Genomic DNA, 17,330 nt, shown 5'->3' with positions numbered 1-17,330 from the left:
TCAGAGAAGTCAGCAGCGGATTTCAGTTAGGTAGTTTAATGGAATGAACCACTTTGCAGAGCATTTTAGCTGTGTTTAATTTACTGTGGTGACCTGTGCTCAGAGAGTTGAATATTTACACTGGAGCATGGCTGATGCATAGTAGATGTGTGTGCAGATGTAAGCCTGTAATGAATTTGGCAAGCAAAGCTCTCTTTCTTATGTGAAAACATATCTGTARCCATTTCAGCTTTAGCCCTGGGATTTGATTCCGAATTGGTGCTCCAACTTTGAGACAAATAGACAACAGTCTCAGTCCTGTTTACAGAAATAATTCAGGCATCTGGAAGTCTAGGTCTTTCAATGACACCTTCAAGAATATGCTTTATTTTTCCAGCTTAATATATATTTTGCATTTTGGCAATTACTCTTTCATCAGAAGCATCTATAGAAAGATACTGGTGTCAAACAAAATTCTGTCAGAAAGGTTTTCTAGGTCCAAAGTKGTGGATGGATGAAGACAGATGGGAAAAGCAAAGGGAGGCTCCAGGAGAGCCAGGCCTCCAATGTCTAGGACTTGGCCAGTGCACACCTGAAATTAATTTTCCACATCCCAGACAAATCCACTAGCACCTGACTTGTGGGACACGATGTGTTTGAGGACTGTTTCGGAACCAGTCTTAGCCTTAGTTTTCAAAGTCATATACCTGGTCCTGAAATTGTTTTCTCAGATTTTTCACTGGACTGACAGCTATTGTTCTGTCAGATACAACAATATTCCAATGTTAATAGCATTCAGACTAAAAACATAACTGCACTGATTAACACCAGCTGATTTGTCTCAAGGTCAAAAAAAAGCTTCTGTCAACAACTTGGAAAAAAAGGATCAGGTCAAACCTAAAACAAGCCAGCCTGTCTGGAAAACAACTTGTCACCTCTCTGATAGCCTGAAAAAATATTTTTTCAGCTCAGCTGCATTTTTCAGATGCATTTTACGTAGCTGCTCATGTAACTACATGTGAAGATGAATAAGCCCAGATGTGATTTAATCATCTCATGTCCTTCATGCATCCGCTCTCCATGTTTTTTCCGGTCTCATGCAAAGATAATCTCTGATTTGTGAAATCAAAAGGCAGACAAAAGAAGAATGGAATTAGCAAGTGATGACAAACTCTAATTATTTTGAAGTCTAAGCCATTGATTAGACAAAATACTCTTAAATCAGGAATTGGTCTTGCTTCTGCTTTTGTGTGTATACCTTTAGTTCAAGAAGGTACTGGGGTTCCTTTATGTTGTTACTACAAGTTTCTTATAATTACACAATTCCTGAAGGGTGAAACCTGAACACAGACCTCTGCTTTGTACATGCAGGTGAAGGATGTTGTGGGTTATGACGCACTGGGCCATTGCTTCTTTACCGAGGATGGACCTGAAGAACGCAACACATTTGACCATTGCCTTGGCCTGCTTGTGAAGCCTAGCACTCTGCTCCCCTCTGACCGAGACAGCAGGATGTGCAAGATGATCACAGAGGGAGCTTACCCAGGGTACATCCCAAAGCCCAGGCAGGACTGTAGGTGAGTGGGAACCCTTCTTTTTTTTCCCTTTTTCTTTGAAGTCTTAGCTATGAAATGCAGCATTCTGTGTATAGGGTTGTATAACCACCTTCAGAAGTCTAGGTTGCTTTCCCCAAAGTTGAGAACGCTGTCTCTGAGGGATCCTTCTGCTGCTGTTATTTAGAAGTCTATACACGTGAGGGCTAATTTTCCTTCTCAGCATTAAGTAGGCTGAGTTGGTGGCTATCTCAGACATTGTTGATAATAACCCTGGCAAAATATAGTGATGTCTTGTACCTTATGGAATCATTTACATCCATAATGGCTTGGTARCTAGGCACTGAGTTCAGAATGGGCTGGATCCTTACACTTGTGCTCATGTCAAATAGTAATTAGCTTTGCAAATATGTTGCCTACTTTCACAGTCCTTATTTGTGGAGAATGGACATTGCTTAATGATACGGTACTGGCATTCTGCATTCATTTGGCACCGTTTACCTATGCTGTGTAATGAAACTCAAATGGTTATACTAAATGTTTCAGTTTATCACAGAATTAGAATTTGGTAATAAAAGATCAAAGACTGTATATGTCTGTAGGACCTCTAATAGGTTATCTATACACAAGCACATGAAAATGCTTTGATGGGAACTTTCCAAAACTTCGATACACAACAAACTCTGTATTAAACCTTGAAAAATGCTGATTGCCTTTCATCTTACCTCTTGCAAGATCCCTTCCTCTTATGTATCTTTTCAGAGCTGCCAACTGAGGTTTAGATGAGGATTACAGAAGCATTTGTGATGAGAAGGGATTTCACAAGTTGCTTTTACAGTTCTGTTGCCTTGTGAAGTAAAAGAAAAACATGACCAACTTGACTGCTTAGTTAAATGTTAGAATTCCTTCTCAGAGCAAGTCAGGGGTTCTTCATCAGCATTAGTTTTTAGGAACAGGTTATAGAAATGCAAGTCAGAAATATTGTAGCAATAGTTGGTCCTGACATAAAACATTCTAGCCCTCCTTTTCCTGATTTTTTTCAGCTATTTTTTTCCTAAAATCAGGGAACACAACCTATAGGAATATGGTAATTATTGACTACTCAGGGAACCCATCCATTTTGTTGCACATGAGGTAGCTAATTAGTTTTCTGGCTCAATGGCTCTTTCTGCGACTGACTCATCCTAGACTTAGGTACAATGATGATAGACTCCCAGCCATATATTGTGAAATCCTCCAAAAGAGTCTTTCTGAATATCCCATGGTTGTTTATCATTTTCACATGACTATATGCATATAGGGGAGCTTCCATGGTGGAGTTTGTCTTGAGGCCAAAGAGCAGTGGGGCTACATTAAAGATGCTGGGTGAAAAGAACACTCCTTCTGTCCACAMGCTGCATTTCTTTTCTCTGATTTAACAGTGTTATAGTTGGAGGGGGAAAAATCTACTCCATAAAAGCTTCATTTCTGACCAACARATGTCAATGAGAGAGTTTCTGGAATCAGACTTCCATCTTAAAGATGAGACAGATAGAAACTGGTTGATGCTAACAACTACAAATCTTTAARGGTTTCTTCTATTTGGCAATGAACTGAGTCTGTTGAGACTATCAATATCACCCATTCTGTCCTCTGAATAAACTGGGGTTTTGTCCAAAGAAACATATTTTTAGCTTTTACTTTGGCAAGGAAAAGGTGAAATTCATGCAATGCTCTTTTTCACATCTGTGTTTGTTTATAAATTACACTTCATGTCTCCATTCATAAAATACAAGTTAATCAGCCATTGCGCTCATTTTCCACCGATAATTCATTTAATAGTCAGAGGTCACATTTTGTATCATTCTGAAGACTGCAATAAGAAAAAGTGGTATGAGTGATCTGCAGAGGTATTCTGAAAAAGTCTTAGACGACTTGGACGTGCTCTGTCTGTCTTTATAAAAGAATTCAAGGGCTGACAAGGAGAAACAGGGTTGTGCCAAATGACACGGGAACTGGTCCAGTGCAGAGGACTCTGAGGAATGAGCGTGGACCGGATTGCGGGACACTGTGGAGACATGACGGGTTCAAGACCCTTGCCTAAGACCCCCCAGGAAGTCCTTTGGAGAGCGTTTAAAATAGGCATAAGGGTTGGATAGGTTCATCTCTGACAGGAAGGCACATCTCAGCCACAAGATTTAGGGAGCAAGCCTGCCATTTTTCAGCACTGAATATTTTCCCCTGAAAGTTCATGTGCCCGTCAGTTAATGAATACTGTATGTCCCAGGATGGACAATGATGGATTCATCACTCTTCCTTCGTGTGAGTCTTTCAGTTGAGTGTCTTTTATGTGCATTAGGCAAATGGAGCCTTTTTGTCCTGGAAAAAAAAAAAAAAAAAAAAAGCATAGGGGTGGAAGCAAACGAAGGTAATGAATCACAGCAGCCCCTGGAAAAGGCAGCTGCCAGGGTATGCTTGGAAAGCCCTTGAAGACAATTCATGAGGTCCCTTGATTAAACAAGTCTCTAATGAACCTGAGGGCTTATTTGGGGACAAGGTTGTTTTCTGTAGCTTGTGCAACWACATATTTACCTTATCATAAAATATAATTGATGTCTGACAGCTTCATAACAGGCTTSGAATTGCAGTAGAAATTCCTTATTTAATACCTGGGGTTTTAAAAGATAAGACTATGTTCTCTGTCAACTATAGAGGACAAATGTGGTGTGAGAGGAGAGAGAAAAGAAGCAGTCCCTTTCCCCTGAGGGAGAACCCCTTATCTGAGGAGTTATCATACCTGTTCGTGCCTCATGAGATTGAACATGGACCCCTCTGTGTGTGCTCTAGGTGTCATTTTCATGTCATTTTTTGTGTTTTGTTTTGTTTTTCTGATCTGCAGTGCTGTATCCACCTTCTGGATAGCCAACCCACACAACAACCTTATCAACTGTGCAGCTGCAGGATCTGAAGTGAGTGCAGAAATTTCTTAATTGGTAAAAAATGAGAACTGTAACAGCCCTGCAAGGCTGAGATTCTTACTGGAATAAAACTTGCTTCTGTTGCTCAAGCATTTTTGAAAGTCCCAGATCAAGACACATGTTAACGTAGCCCATGCTGCCAATAAAAAATAATACTTTTCCTTCTGCTCTGAACTTCCTGTCACTTGCTGTTTCTAGAGCTGGCCTGCTTTAACAAAAATTCTATCTTTACACAGGGCGCAGCCTGAATGAATTAAATCAATTTGACTGCATAGTCTCAGCGAAGTCTTTGGCAATGATTCTGTTGATTGCAGTACAGTAATGGTGCTCTGAAATGTCAATCAATCAGCACTAATGCTAATTCCACAGGAATCCTTGGTCACATTAGGAGCTTTTATTTTTCTGCTAAGACAAATAAACAAGCAAACCAAGCCTTAAACAAAGAGTCTTTCCAAATCAGCGATAGGAGGACATCAGTGTATGTCTACGCTATGGTTTTTGAAAGGCTTGCTTACAGCTCCAATATAGATGTTTGACTTTAACTTAAAGCATCTTGAAAACACTGGTCAGGTCTGTGCATCATGTGCACGCGTGCTCCCCTTTCCACTGCATGACCATACAGGTCAATGCTGCTAGCTGTGTTTTGACCTGAAATCATTTGGCTTTTGCTTTGTGTACTCACTGATAAGTCCCTTGGCTCACATAAACTGCTGAGGTTCAAGCGAAGGCTCAAATGTTTCTTTTTTTCTCCCAGGAAACAGGCTTTTGGTTCGTCCTGCACCACGTGCCCACAGGGCCCTCGGCTGGCATGTACTCGCCTGGCTACTCGGAGCACATTCCGATGGGGACGTTCGCCAACAACCGCGCGCACTCCAACTACCGGGTRAGCCTGCACGCAACGGCAATGTTTCTCTCCAAAAACCACTCTCCTCTTGCTCCAGCTTTTTCTATCTGCAAGCAATTAGTGCCTGGGCTTTCTGTTTCACCCAGAGTTCCTGCAAGTTCATTTGTGTCTGTGAACAGAGCAGCCAGTATCTGGCGCAGAAACATCGGGAGCCAGTCCCGGACTTACGGGCACYGAGATAGGCTCTTCTCTTCATTTGGTTGTTTCTTTGCCTCTGCTTTCCTGAAATAGTGCCCCAGTAGCATCTGTTGGCAGCGTGTCTAATTACAGACCTCAACTGCCAATGTTCGCAATTAACTGAATGACTTCCAGGGGGATAAGTGAGGGCCAAGCTGCCTAATCACCTTCTCCAGCTCTTTACTTATTTTTCCTTGGTGTGCCACGTTGTGGGGCTGGCTGGGGAGAACTTGTGCTTGCATCTGTTACCCAGTGCTATGGACTGCTGCAAGCTGTTTATGTGTATGTGAAAAAGCAGAGCTATCAGAAAGGTGCAGTTTGGGGAAATCTGAGGCAGTGTGGATGGGCAGGGGGATTATGCTGTGGCAGTATGGGCAGCCTGTAGTTTTACATGTTGGTAACAGAAGCAGTTTTTAGGACARTGTGAGTGACTGGAATGTGAAGCAACTGGAAATGGAAAGAACTGTATCATATATAAATACTCTAACATTACATTTCTCTTTTCTTCTAGGCTGGGATGATAATTGATAATGGTGTTAAAACTACTCCAGCCTCAGCCAAGGATAAAAGACCTATTTTGACTCTGATTTCTGGGAGGTAAAGTGTTTTGCACAATTTTCTTGAGAAAAAATAATTCTCTATAGCAATGACTGAAAGCTATGAAGTTGCTCCCATGGAAGCTGATGAGAATCATTGCAATGTCTCTGTGGTGGGACCATAGCAAGCTCTCAGTGGAGAAAGGTCTTCACTTAGATTTATCGCTTTCTAACCTTGTGCCTTCTGTATTTCTTATCCTAAAGGATTTCTAGCACCCACGCTTTTATATTTTCATCCTTGGTTTTTAGTTCTGAGCTGTCATGGATATTATATCTGATCGAGGGTGGTCTATTAATTCCTTTGTAGATGAGCAAGAAAATTAAAAGTCTGGTCAGCAACCCTGCTGGGCAGGACTTGTTGCAAGAGTTTCTCAGGAATAGGAAATTAAATACTTCTTGGGATAACTGTACAGCTTCTTCATTTTTTCAGGACCTGCTTGGACAGGGAATGCTTTATGATGGAGCTTACACTTTAATGCCTGATTTCTGCCTAGTTCCAAAATCTGATGCTGTAAGAATAATTACAACTGTGATTGAATGCTTAGAGCAGCCCTTCATCCCCACAGACATGCAGGGCCTCTGTGCAACATAACAGAACCGTTCAGAAATACTAAAAACTACTCTCCAGAGTGTATCACATTAGTGTATTATATTAATGTATCAGCTCGGTGGCTCCCGAGAATTCCCACTCTGCTTCCCACACCGCTGATGCTGACTTCAGAGAGCAGGCTGATGTAAGCAAAAGGCCTTCTTGCAGGCAAGTTGAATAGCATAAGGGCTCCACTTGTACCCTTTTATCTCATTAGAGGCTGAGTCTGCTTGTTAGCTAAGATACTGATCCCAGGGAGAGAAAATGATTTAAACATTCTCAGGTTTCACAGTTTTCATTCCTAATAGGCCAGTTATCTTCAGTGACATCCCATCTGCATTGTCCCTGCATTGCTTTTGGGACATAGCCCTGTAAGGAGCAGCAATGTGTTGTAGATGTCTGTGCAGGAGGAGGGGACCGCTGCCTATTCTTCCTTTTCCCCCCTTACATCCCTGGGGCTCTGCTTACCCACCTGGCTGCAGTCACACACTGGGGGGACACTGCACTGGTGGGATGTCCTCCTGCCCAGGGGAACGCAGCCAGCCTTTAGGTGTCACTAGTGCCCTTTCTCCTGCAATACACACCACCCAGGTGCCCAGCTTCATTGCTGATGCTAACAGGCYGTCAAAAGTCTATATTATTCATATTATTCTACTGTTTTAATAAATATAAAAATTAATTCAATAGTAAAAATCTACAGTAAAATAATAAAAGCAATTGATAAGAAATTAAATTATTATGAGAAGCCTGCTCTGCCAGTACCTCCAAATGCTCTTGGGAACCCAATGCCACTTTTCCATATAGCTGAACGTGCGCTTTGGGTAACTGCCTCCTGCCATAGGCACAGTAAGTGATTACGAAAGGCATTTATGTCTTGCCATACAAGGACAGGAATGACCCCTGGAAGCTAAGCAATTTATAATACAGTCATGTTTATGCTTGGCGATTACCCTGCAGGTTGCAGCTCAGATTATTTATACCACTGTGCGCTTTTCACATGTCTGGAATGGAACAGTGAATAGCTGCCCTGGCCAGGGCAGACTTTGAGGAAGGCTGGACAGCTACGAAGCTGGTGAGATTATTCTGCATTCAGTTATAGGGTTAAATACCTGGGCTATATTCTGCACCCTGTAGCGTTTCTCCAGGTTTACGTGTGTGTGACTGAATCTGGAATCCGTCTTATCTGTATTTAACAGTATCTGCAGAATTCACGAGGGCTGATCCTAAATCTCTCACTAGAAGCAGATTCATCCTGATGAAGTTGCCAAAGCAATATTCATTTACTGGAACACTATCAGCCTGATGCTCAGTTTTATATTGATATGATGGTTTATTAAGCGTAGCAAAATGCTATTGAATATCTGTTAGCAATTTGACAGCTTGGCCTCACTATCCATTTGTTAGGAATGAATTTTAATCTCTGGACCATCGGTTGCTGGCAATGAGTTGGATACTCATTTGTCAGGTTYTCTAAGCTGTGTTGTGTGGATTTAAGATGCTCCTTCAGTAGTGAAAGGGAGAGCTACCCCTCAGGACTGAGGAAATGCCCCATTCAGCCGGAGCACCAGGTCCTCACTGAGGTCCTGTCACCGGTCCTGTCACCGGTGGCTGACGGGCAGTAGCTGGGGGATCGCTCTCTGGTAGCTTCCATTCCTAGCTGCCTTTTCCCTTCATCACGCCAATGTTTCATCACATTTGAGAGCTTCAGAGCTAATAAATCTCATGTGTGTGTCCTGGGCAATGTGTAGCAGGAATAGTGAAGGAGGAATAAAATTTGCTAGTGAAGCTCATTGCCACAATACAGCCAAGGATAAAGGCTAAGAATGCTGAAAAGGGAAAAAAAGAAATGAAAGGATATTTGTCTAGAAAACAAGAATATGCCGAAGGATAACAACAAAGGATTAAAAAAATATCCCAGTGTTTTGGGAGCAATATAAACTTCCCATGCGCTCAGCAATTTGTCAGCAATACAATAACGGAAAGGCGAAAGGAGACTTGGAGCGAGTCTTTCACAGGCTACCCGGCCTGGCCCGTCCTTTCCTTGGCCCTTGTGTCTGGCCGTTGCTCCCCACGTACCTAACTAGATGGGCTCTTGTCTAGACCATCATGACTAGATGGGCAGCTTGAGCTGCTCCCGAGTGAGCAGAAACCAGACATTTAACAAGGGGCTGTGGAGCAGGGCTGTGCACTGAGCGTGGTTGCCTTCCTTCACCAACAGTTTCTTCTCCTCTTCTGCTTGCAGATACAGCCCACACAAGGATGCTGATCCTTTGAAGCCCAGGGAACCTGCAATAATTGAACGCTTTATTGCCTACAAGAACCAGGATCACGGGGCCTGGCTGCGGGGTGGAGATGTGTGGCTGGACAACTGCCAGTGAGTTTCGCCTTATTTCAACTCTACCAGTTCAGCCTGGTGTTCATGGCAGGCATAGCAGTGGGTCAGACTATTAATATGACTTTGCACCTTTCAAATGGACAAGATTCCAGTCAAGATGAAACATTAAGCGAGCATAGGAATTGTTTTACACGAAACCTGTTTTGACTGAACCAAAGATCCCTCATACTGTTTTTCCATGTAACTCTGACCAGCATTCAAAGTTCGCAACACACATGCACACACATGTGCAAATACCTAAATAGTTTTTACATGAAAAATGAGGTGCTTTAAAAAGAAAGCAGCAAAATCAACCACCTGCCATAGCTAAGCCTGGTCACAGATCAATTTTATGTGGTTCACTGTTGTGCTGAATAAGCTAGTCCTGACGAAGCAGACATAAAACTATGCATCCCAGCAGCAAGGGAGGGAAGCTGGGCAAGAGCATATTGTGCACTCTTTGAGGGCTGCTTCCTGTGCTGGTCAGAACAGGTATTTGCTTTGCACTTGGAAACAGTTGATCTACAGTTTCTTTCCCTGAGCCAGACTACTGATATCAACCCTGAAGAAAGAAGAGGAAAGAAAGGGAAAAGCTACTTTACAAGGCATGTTGTGATAAYGCTAGTATGAATGTCTATCACACCACCACAGAGCGTCCAATTGTGGGCCAAAGCTGATGAGCCAAGCCTCTTACAGCAGCCACTGGCTAGAAGCTGGTTTTAGCAACCTGTGAGGTTGGCAAGAATGAGAACGTCACGAAAGGGCCAGAAACGTAACACCAAGTCAGCTTTCTGTTTATGCTGCCTGTGAACTTCTGAACCAGAAATGTCTGGYATTCCACAGGCACCAAGCGCGGCTCCTGCAGCTCAGTCGCATGGCATGGAGACATCTGTGCTGCTGGTGGACCAAGGCTGCTAAAATACTGAGTACTCTGAGTACTCTGTTTTATCAGTTTCTAGCAGTAAACCTGAAGTGTATCTGAATTTGAGGAAGCAGCCATCAATYTGTAATTGTTTTTATAGCCACAGTGATTTCCATTTCTGCTGCTGCAGTAAGGCTGATGTATTACATTACCAAAACAAATGTTCATGTCATATGCAGGATATAAAGCACACTGWGCGTTTATGGGGCTGGAGAAACGAGAAGAAATAACATAGTGTGTAATGGGGCTGCCACCTAGAGACAGAAGCAGGACAAGCAGGGTTAGGTGTTCTCCGTCTGGCTCAACAATGAGGTTTTTGCTGTGCAGGAAAGGGCAGTTCCAGAAATGTAAGAATGACACTGCTGTGCAAATACCATCAAACTGGCACAAACTATCATATTAATTCAAGCTTTCCTGCAAGTCAGAGTTGGATCAGCATATATATACATAAATTGGATCTGCATTTGTGGTTTGCCTCCAGTAAAAGCTTTGRAATTTCAACAAAACTGGAGGACATTTTAATCTTTTTTTTTTTTTTACCAAAGTAAGGAATATCTGACATCCATCTTCCTGATGGTAAAAAAGAAGCCAGACTCAAATGCTTATGTAACCCTGCCACTTGTGCAATGATTTCATGGTAGTAGTAGCGTATGATACATAAACACAGGGAATCATAAAAAGATGTGCATAGGGCCAAGCGTAATGAAATAAAAGAAGGCAGTTGGAGTGAGAGATAAGCATTATCTTTTCACCTAACAGTGAAAAGAGCATTAACATTAGATACAGAGAAAAGGCTTTTTCAAGAAAGTGAACTGTGCCCAGTAATCCAGACTTATCCTCAACTGGGAGCTATCAAGCAAGAGCATGACTGCGGCTTCTTATGATTCATGCTGCAAGATCTGCCAAAAAGGATCTTCCGAAGCTGTACAGAAACACATCTACAAAAGCCTGAGTTGCCTCATGAGAAGTCTTTTTAATTAAGCCCTGATGCTGTCCACATTATTACATTGGTTGCTCTATCTGGAGATGATTAAAAAATCCACTTTTCTCTTCTTTTTGCAGGTTTGCTGACAATGGCATTGGCCTGACCTTGGCAAGGTAAGTGGCACGCGCGGTTSTCCTGCAAGCCCGTACACGCCAGCTGGGCATGGTGTGAGCAGCCCATTCACTTCCAACCCTTTCCCTCCCAGTGGTGGAACCTTCCCTCACGATGATGGCTCAAAGCAAGAAATCAAGAACAGCTTGTTTGTTGGTGAGAGTGGAAACTTGGGCACAGAGACTATGGACAATGAGATCTGGGGACCTGGAGGCCTGGATCACAGAGGAAGGACCTTGCCCATCGGCCCGTAAGTCCAGCTCAACATACCACAGCACTCACTGTTTCTACTCAGTTCAGACTTCAGCCCAGGGTGGTGGTTTCCTCAGAGCTGTTCTGTTTAATAACAACTACACACAAAAGTTTTGGTTTTACATCTCSCACTCCCAAAGTCCTTGCTGCGCAGCCACTGCTGGCAGATATATATTTGTAGTCTGCCAACACAGTGTTAGACTCTTCTTTCCTTTCTCCTCCCATTTGCAAACCATGTTCATAAGCCAGCAAAAGAAGTATGTTCTAGCTGGGCAATTTTATACATGTTGTCAGCAGTGACTAAGGCAGCAATCTCCATCCAGATCAGCTGCCAGAAAATCTTGTGGAAGCCGTACCCTGGGTTTGGGCTGACCCAGGAGTGGTGTTAGGAGCCCTTAGAGTGATTCCTACTGTTGCTTCTGTGCTGGAAGAATTCAATGCCTTTGCTAAATAGTTTAGATACAGCCAGTGAACCTTCTGTGGGTGCTCGTCCTAGACCGCAGTCCTACAGATTGGTCTGCAAGTGCAGTAATGATCTGTTGTTATCCGTAAAAGCAGGGTTATCCTAACAGTAGCCCTACATTAAACAGAARGTGCAACTGATATTTTTCTGTAGAATTACACTCATCAGCTTTGCTTCTTGATGCAGGAAGCCTGTTAACCATCCCACTAATGGAAGGATGAGCTAGGATTTTCCTTCTAATATCCATTATGTGTATCTATGTGGGTAGCTACGTATGTTCCATACAGAAGCTCAAAAAGACCAACACAGATAACTCTTGTCTAGGGGAAACCATTTGTATGAGGAAAGGATGAGCCTCTGATTGATTGTAGGTGAAATTTGAAACATTCCATATTAGTCTGTAAAGACKTTTAAGCATTGTGTTCATTTAATGTGTCAAAAGTGTCAGAAGTACAGATGTCTTTATTTTGCAAATAACACACAAAAAAAAGGTTCACTGACCTGTCCCCCTTCAACTGTTTTCCATACAGTGGATTGCAAAATCTTTCCTTGGTTTTGCATCCATTTTTATTGCAGATTAGTTGCACTGCTTCTCTCCAAGTTCATTTGGAAGATGTGCTGGGACCTCTTTTAGCCCTGCCATTACTCAGCTCTAGGAGTCTGTGCAGATCKGGTGAGGTTCAGGTTTCACTGCTGCAGAACTCATTTGTGATGGCAAGCATGAATTTGTTCATTTTTAGGTCAATGCCTTGGCATTGCTATAAGTTTCTTCTCTCGGGGAGTACAGACTGAATAAAGATGATCTTTTCAGACACAAGAGAACTTGAACTGAACTCACTAGAATAAGAGGATTTCATACACCTAAAAGGAAGGGAAATCCCTCCTTTTCCAAAAGATTAACTCAAGAGTCATCCTAAGGGCTGAGAAAAATTATAGCAGATGAGAATCAAATTCTACGGGACTGTTTCTGGACTGTCTAGAAGAAATTCTCAACCTCATGCTAATGAGTCATGACCAAGTCTCTGTGTCATCCCAATGTTTTTAGGAATTTTCCCATTCGAGGAATTCAATTCTATGATGGACCAATCAACGTCCAGAACTGCACGTTCCGCAAATTCGCTGCCCTGGACGGCAGGCACACAAGTGCTCTGGCGTTCCGGCTCAATAATGCCTGGCAGAGCTGCCCCAACAACAACGTCACCAACATTCATTTTGAAGACGTCCCTGTGAGTAATTCTTCACAGCAAGGCTTTTGTCATTTGGTTTTGAGCATGGTGCTGTGTGAAAAGGGTATAGGAGCCTCCTGGAAAAAAAACAGAGCTAAGCAGTAGGAGACCGTTGTCTTCGCCAGTTGAGTGATGAGGGCTTTAGCTAAGAAAGATAAAATTGGATGGATGAAATAATAAGCAAATCCAAATGTCTGACAGGTTTGCAGCAAGCCAGAAGCAGGCTTTAGTTTCAAAATCCATCGAAGTCCAAATTGTTTCAATTTTTGTCTCTCAAAAATTGTTGAAATAAGGAGAAGAATCTCGTTCAACAGGAGCATGATATGGAAGTGGCAACACAGAAATGTCTGTTGTGGGAGGCCTAACCCAAATAGAAGCAGAAAATACTGATTTGGGGAAACAGTCACTGAAACTGAACAAATGCTGGTAATTCTGCCGTCCTTCACAATGGTAATTCTGTGGGTAATACTTCACTTCTACAGACATAAATAAGAGCAGAACCCAGCTGAAAAGAATCTGYCAGATTTTGAATTATAATAGAAACTTCTGGATACTTGTCTGAACCCATCCTGGGGTCTTTGCGTTTGAGTTATTTGGGGATTTTCTTGCACAAATATGTGCTAACTATTTGCTGAGGTTCACCTCTAGCTGTTGTTAAATCCAACAGCCAAGCATGACAAACAAATAAAGTGGTTGGGACTGAAATGATTTGTGTTGCTTAAGTTAAAAAGTTAGCAGACTTTCTTCTATGTGAGGAAAAATGCTGACTAGCAATCCTTGTACCAAATAGAATGGGAAAGGCAATATTTCCCTAGAAGTGTTGTCAGTCACTCTCTCACATTGCATCAGGCAGGCTGGTGACATGACTTTTATTTTCACTGGATAAAAATATCATTCAGAAGTTGCCTGAGCAGCCATTTCCCAGGGGATGTCATTGATTGTTCCCAGCAACAGTATGACTTTATGTGGCTTTGCAACCTTAAAAATATATTAACTGACATTGAGTGAAGTGGTTTTAATGAAATAGACTTGTCTCCTGAACCTTTCTCCAGAATTTTAAAAGAAGCCTCTCACAGCTGAGGCTGAAATCCTTGTGTTTTGAACCTTTCCCTCATGCTCAGCAGGAAAATCTGTCTGCTCAGTCAGACAAATCAGACTTTTTAAGGGCATGACCCAACTCTACGTTGACTTCCAGCTTTATGAAGAGGTAGTGTACAGACAAAGGAGAGACAATTTTAATATTCCTGTACCATATTCCTGACTGATGTTCCTATCAGCTGACAAGACTAACTGTTGAAGATGTTTTGGTGCATCTGTCTTTTGATGCACACTTTCAGAAACTCATAGTTTTATTATCATGTAAGTGCTATTTCAAAGCACTCAAAGCCCTCCTGACTTCATCTGGAGTCATGGGATCTCAAAGCCTTTGAACACGGCCTACAATGTCTCAAGCTGAGCAAGCAAGATCTGTGGCATTTAAAGAAGGATTATATTAATACATGCACAGATTTCTTCATGCACAAGTTGAACACACAAATCAAATGCCACTTCTTGGCCAACATACTCTCCAACGCGAAAGAACATAAAAAAAAAAAAAAAAAAGAGGTCCTTGGAAGAATTTCTTATGACTGTAGTTATCTTTTGCATTGTACCATAAGTGATGAATTCCTTGTTGGAGATGMAAACGTGTTTCACTGTTTTGTTTAGATTACATCAAGGGTCTTCTTTGGAGAACCTGGACCGTGGTTCAATGATCTGAATATGGATGGTGATAAAACATCGGTTTTTCATGATGTGGATGGTTCTGTGTCTGAATACCCAGGCTCATACCTCATAAAGGAAGATAACTGGTTAATCAAACACCCCGATTGCATTGATGTGCCTGACTGGAGAGGGTCYATCTGCAGTGGACACTATGCACAGGTAATGCTGCTTACCTTTCAGTACTGTCATTGCTTAATACTTATCTTGGCACTGTTAAGTTTGATAGCTTAACTGCAGAAAAGTGTTCTCTTTTTTGGGGGGATGGTCATGGTTTAACTGCATGTCTCTGTACCCACAATTTTGAACATAGAGGTTGCCCCTAGATACTGTTGTACATTTTCAGATATTTTGGCCTGGACTGTTAAAATCTGCAACAGCTTCAGGAAAGACCTCTAAAAACTCTATGAGCATTAGCAAATTAATATAATTCTACAGGCTGTAGGGTTGGGCAGTACAATTTTCCCTCATTTTATGGAAAGAAGTGTTGGCAACAGTGTTATAGGAAGTATGCTGAGGAGTCAAAATCAAACTTCTGTTCTCGTGATCTTTCATCCTTCTGTTTAACCACCAAACCATTATTCCTACCACATGAATGCCTAGTGCCGCTGCCTTGAGAAAGTCTTTACTTCTGCCTGATGAGTAGTGCCTTTTTTTTTGTCCCAGGGGGCTGCATGTGCTATTTTTCAGAATAGTACAACTGAAGCCAGCAAACCACTGAGCTGGTTTTCCTACTTCTGAAATCACGGCAGGAAGTCCCATGTTTATGCAGGAGGCAGATGTCTGAGGTAGATTTTGTCCCTCTAGTGGGGGTTGCCACCAACACTGCGAAATATTGTAGGCCTATTTTGAGGTCTTAACTGTCACATGTTCTTGAACTCACTGGATGAGGAGATGGTCCTTTTTTTTTTTTTCCTGGAAACACCTTACCTTGTTGGAAAACAATATTAAGAAACTGAATATGCAGKTATAAGTATATGGCCAGACTCCTGTCTGTCATATGTGTCATGTTACACACATATACAYTGCTGAAGTCAGAGATCTCATACTAATTCATACCTGTTGAGTAGCTGGGCATTTAATATTTTACTGTAAGTCATTAAATCATATGTRATCTCTTTTTTATTCTAGATCTACATCCAAGCCTACAAGCCAGCCAACCTGAAAATGAAAATAATAAAAAATGACTACCACAACCGACCACTGTATTTGGAAGGGGCTTTGAGCAAAAGCACTCATTACCAGCAGTATCAGCCCGTTATAACTCTGAGGAAAGGCTACACCATCCACTGGGACAAGACAGCTCCCGAAGAACTGGCCATATGGCTTATCAACTTCAACAAGTGAGTGTTGAAGGAACAGGACATTCCACCCCTACTAGTGCAAGTAAACATTTTTAACTGGTGAGGTTGTCACTTTGTGAGCTCTTCCAGAATTAACATAGTTTGTTCATGAAGTACATTGAGTGCAGAATTTTTCCATCTGACCTCTCAGATTCCTCTTTCTTTCCCAGAGAAGCCCTGGAAGATAAGCTAGAGCTAGTTCATTGTGGGTACGTGGAAGTCAAGCGTGTAGAAATCAGGAGCTGATTTGACAAACGTCACTTCGCTTAACCCATGGATATTATGCCTAACTTAGGTTGCAYTGATTCGTCCCAAACCATTAAAACTTTAACCAGCCAGGAAAAAAATAAGTTACGGAGTGAATTATTTAGTTTGGCTTCTAGCATGCCCGGGAAAATAATAGTCATGTGTCAACTTATTCTAATATGGATCTTTGCTATTTTAGGAATGACTGGATCCAAGTAGGGTTTTGTTATCCTAAAGGGACGACATTTTCCATTCTCTCAGACATCCATAATCGTCTTTTGAAGAAAACATACAAAACTGGAACCTTTTATAGAACCTTTCAGATGGAGAAACTGGAGCACAGACATCCCAGCAAAGGATATTACTACTGGGATGAGGACACTGGGTAAGGAAATAGGCCTTGCTGATTTGGACATTGATATGAGAAAGCTGTTGGAATCATGAAACGTTTAGTTTATGCCATTAAAGAGGATAAAAAAAAAGGCAGAGATTCCTTCTGAGAATGTGCTCAGCATTTAATTTTCCTGAGACTCCCACAGCTGCCAGTCATTCATAGGCTCTGCTGCACTGCCAATTACTCTGGGAAATGCTATGCCAAATGAATACAAATAAGGAAGAAAACAAAAGCAAAGTGCAGATCATGGAGCATGAAGCTGAAGTGGAGGCACACCCAGCCCTTTTTGTTATGAACAGCACCATTTTTAAGCAGCAAGGCAGGAATCCACAGAACTGTGAGAGTGAAGTGTGTTAGTTTTCTCTGAAGAATTAAAATAAGGGGAAAAAAGTTCTAAAATACAAGGCAGGTATCTGTGTAAATGTACTGTGATGCAAAAGAGCTCTAACTGGAGTTCAGTGTTGTCTAATCTCCCTGTCTCAAGTTGCCTGACCTTCC

At 42.0% G+C, this 17,330-nt stretch overlaps 1 protein-coding gene across 2 annotated transcripts in view; it reads left to right on the top strand.

Annotated features, from left to right (window-relative positions):
* CEMIP (cell migration inducing hyaluronidase 1) overlaps positions 1-17,330 on the top strand; it is a 107,570-nt gene that overhangs the window by 80,753 nt on the left and 9,487 nt on the right. For both annotated transcript variants that reach the window (XM_026042465.1, XM_026042464.1), the window contains exons 14-24: positions 1,351-1,556; positions 4,411-4,480; positions 5,244-5,372; positions 6,082-6,167; positions 8,998-9,129; positions 11,114-11,149; positions 11,242-11,397; positions 12,908-13,088; positions 14,796-15,011; positions 15,981-16,192; positions 16,638-16,823. In XM_026042465.1, the coding sequence (XP_025898250.1) occupies positions 1,351-1,556; positions 4,411-4,480; positions 5,244-5,372; positions 6,082-6,167; positions 8,998-9,129; positions 11,114-11,149; positions 11,242-11,397; positions 12,908-13,088; positions 14,796-15,011; positions 15,981-16,192; positions 16,638-16,823 (1,610 nt within the window). The remainder of the gene's footprint in view (positions 1-1,350; positions 1,557-4,410; positions 4,481-5,243; positions 5,373-6,081; positions 6,168-8,997; positions 9,130-11,113; positions 11,150-11,241; positions 11,398-12,907; positions 13,089-14,795; positions 15,012-15,980; positions 16,193-16,637; positions 16,824-17,330) is intronic.

Source organism: Nothoprocta perdicaria, unplaced genomic scaffold, assembly GCF_003342845.1.
Source record: "Nothoprocta perdicaria isolate Ctin4 unplaced genomic scaffold, notPer1 scaffold_302, whole genome shotgun sequence".
Lineage (NCBI taxonomy): Eukaryota > Metazoa > Chordata > Aves > Tinamiformes > Tinamidae > Nothoprocta > Nothoprocta perdicaria.
The sequence above is the reverse complement of the archived record's forward strand: the minus strand, read 5'-3'. Positions and strand labels throughout refer to the sequence as shown.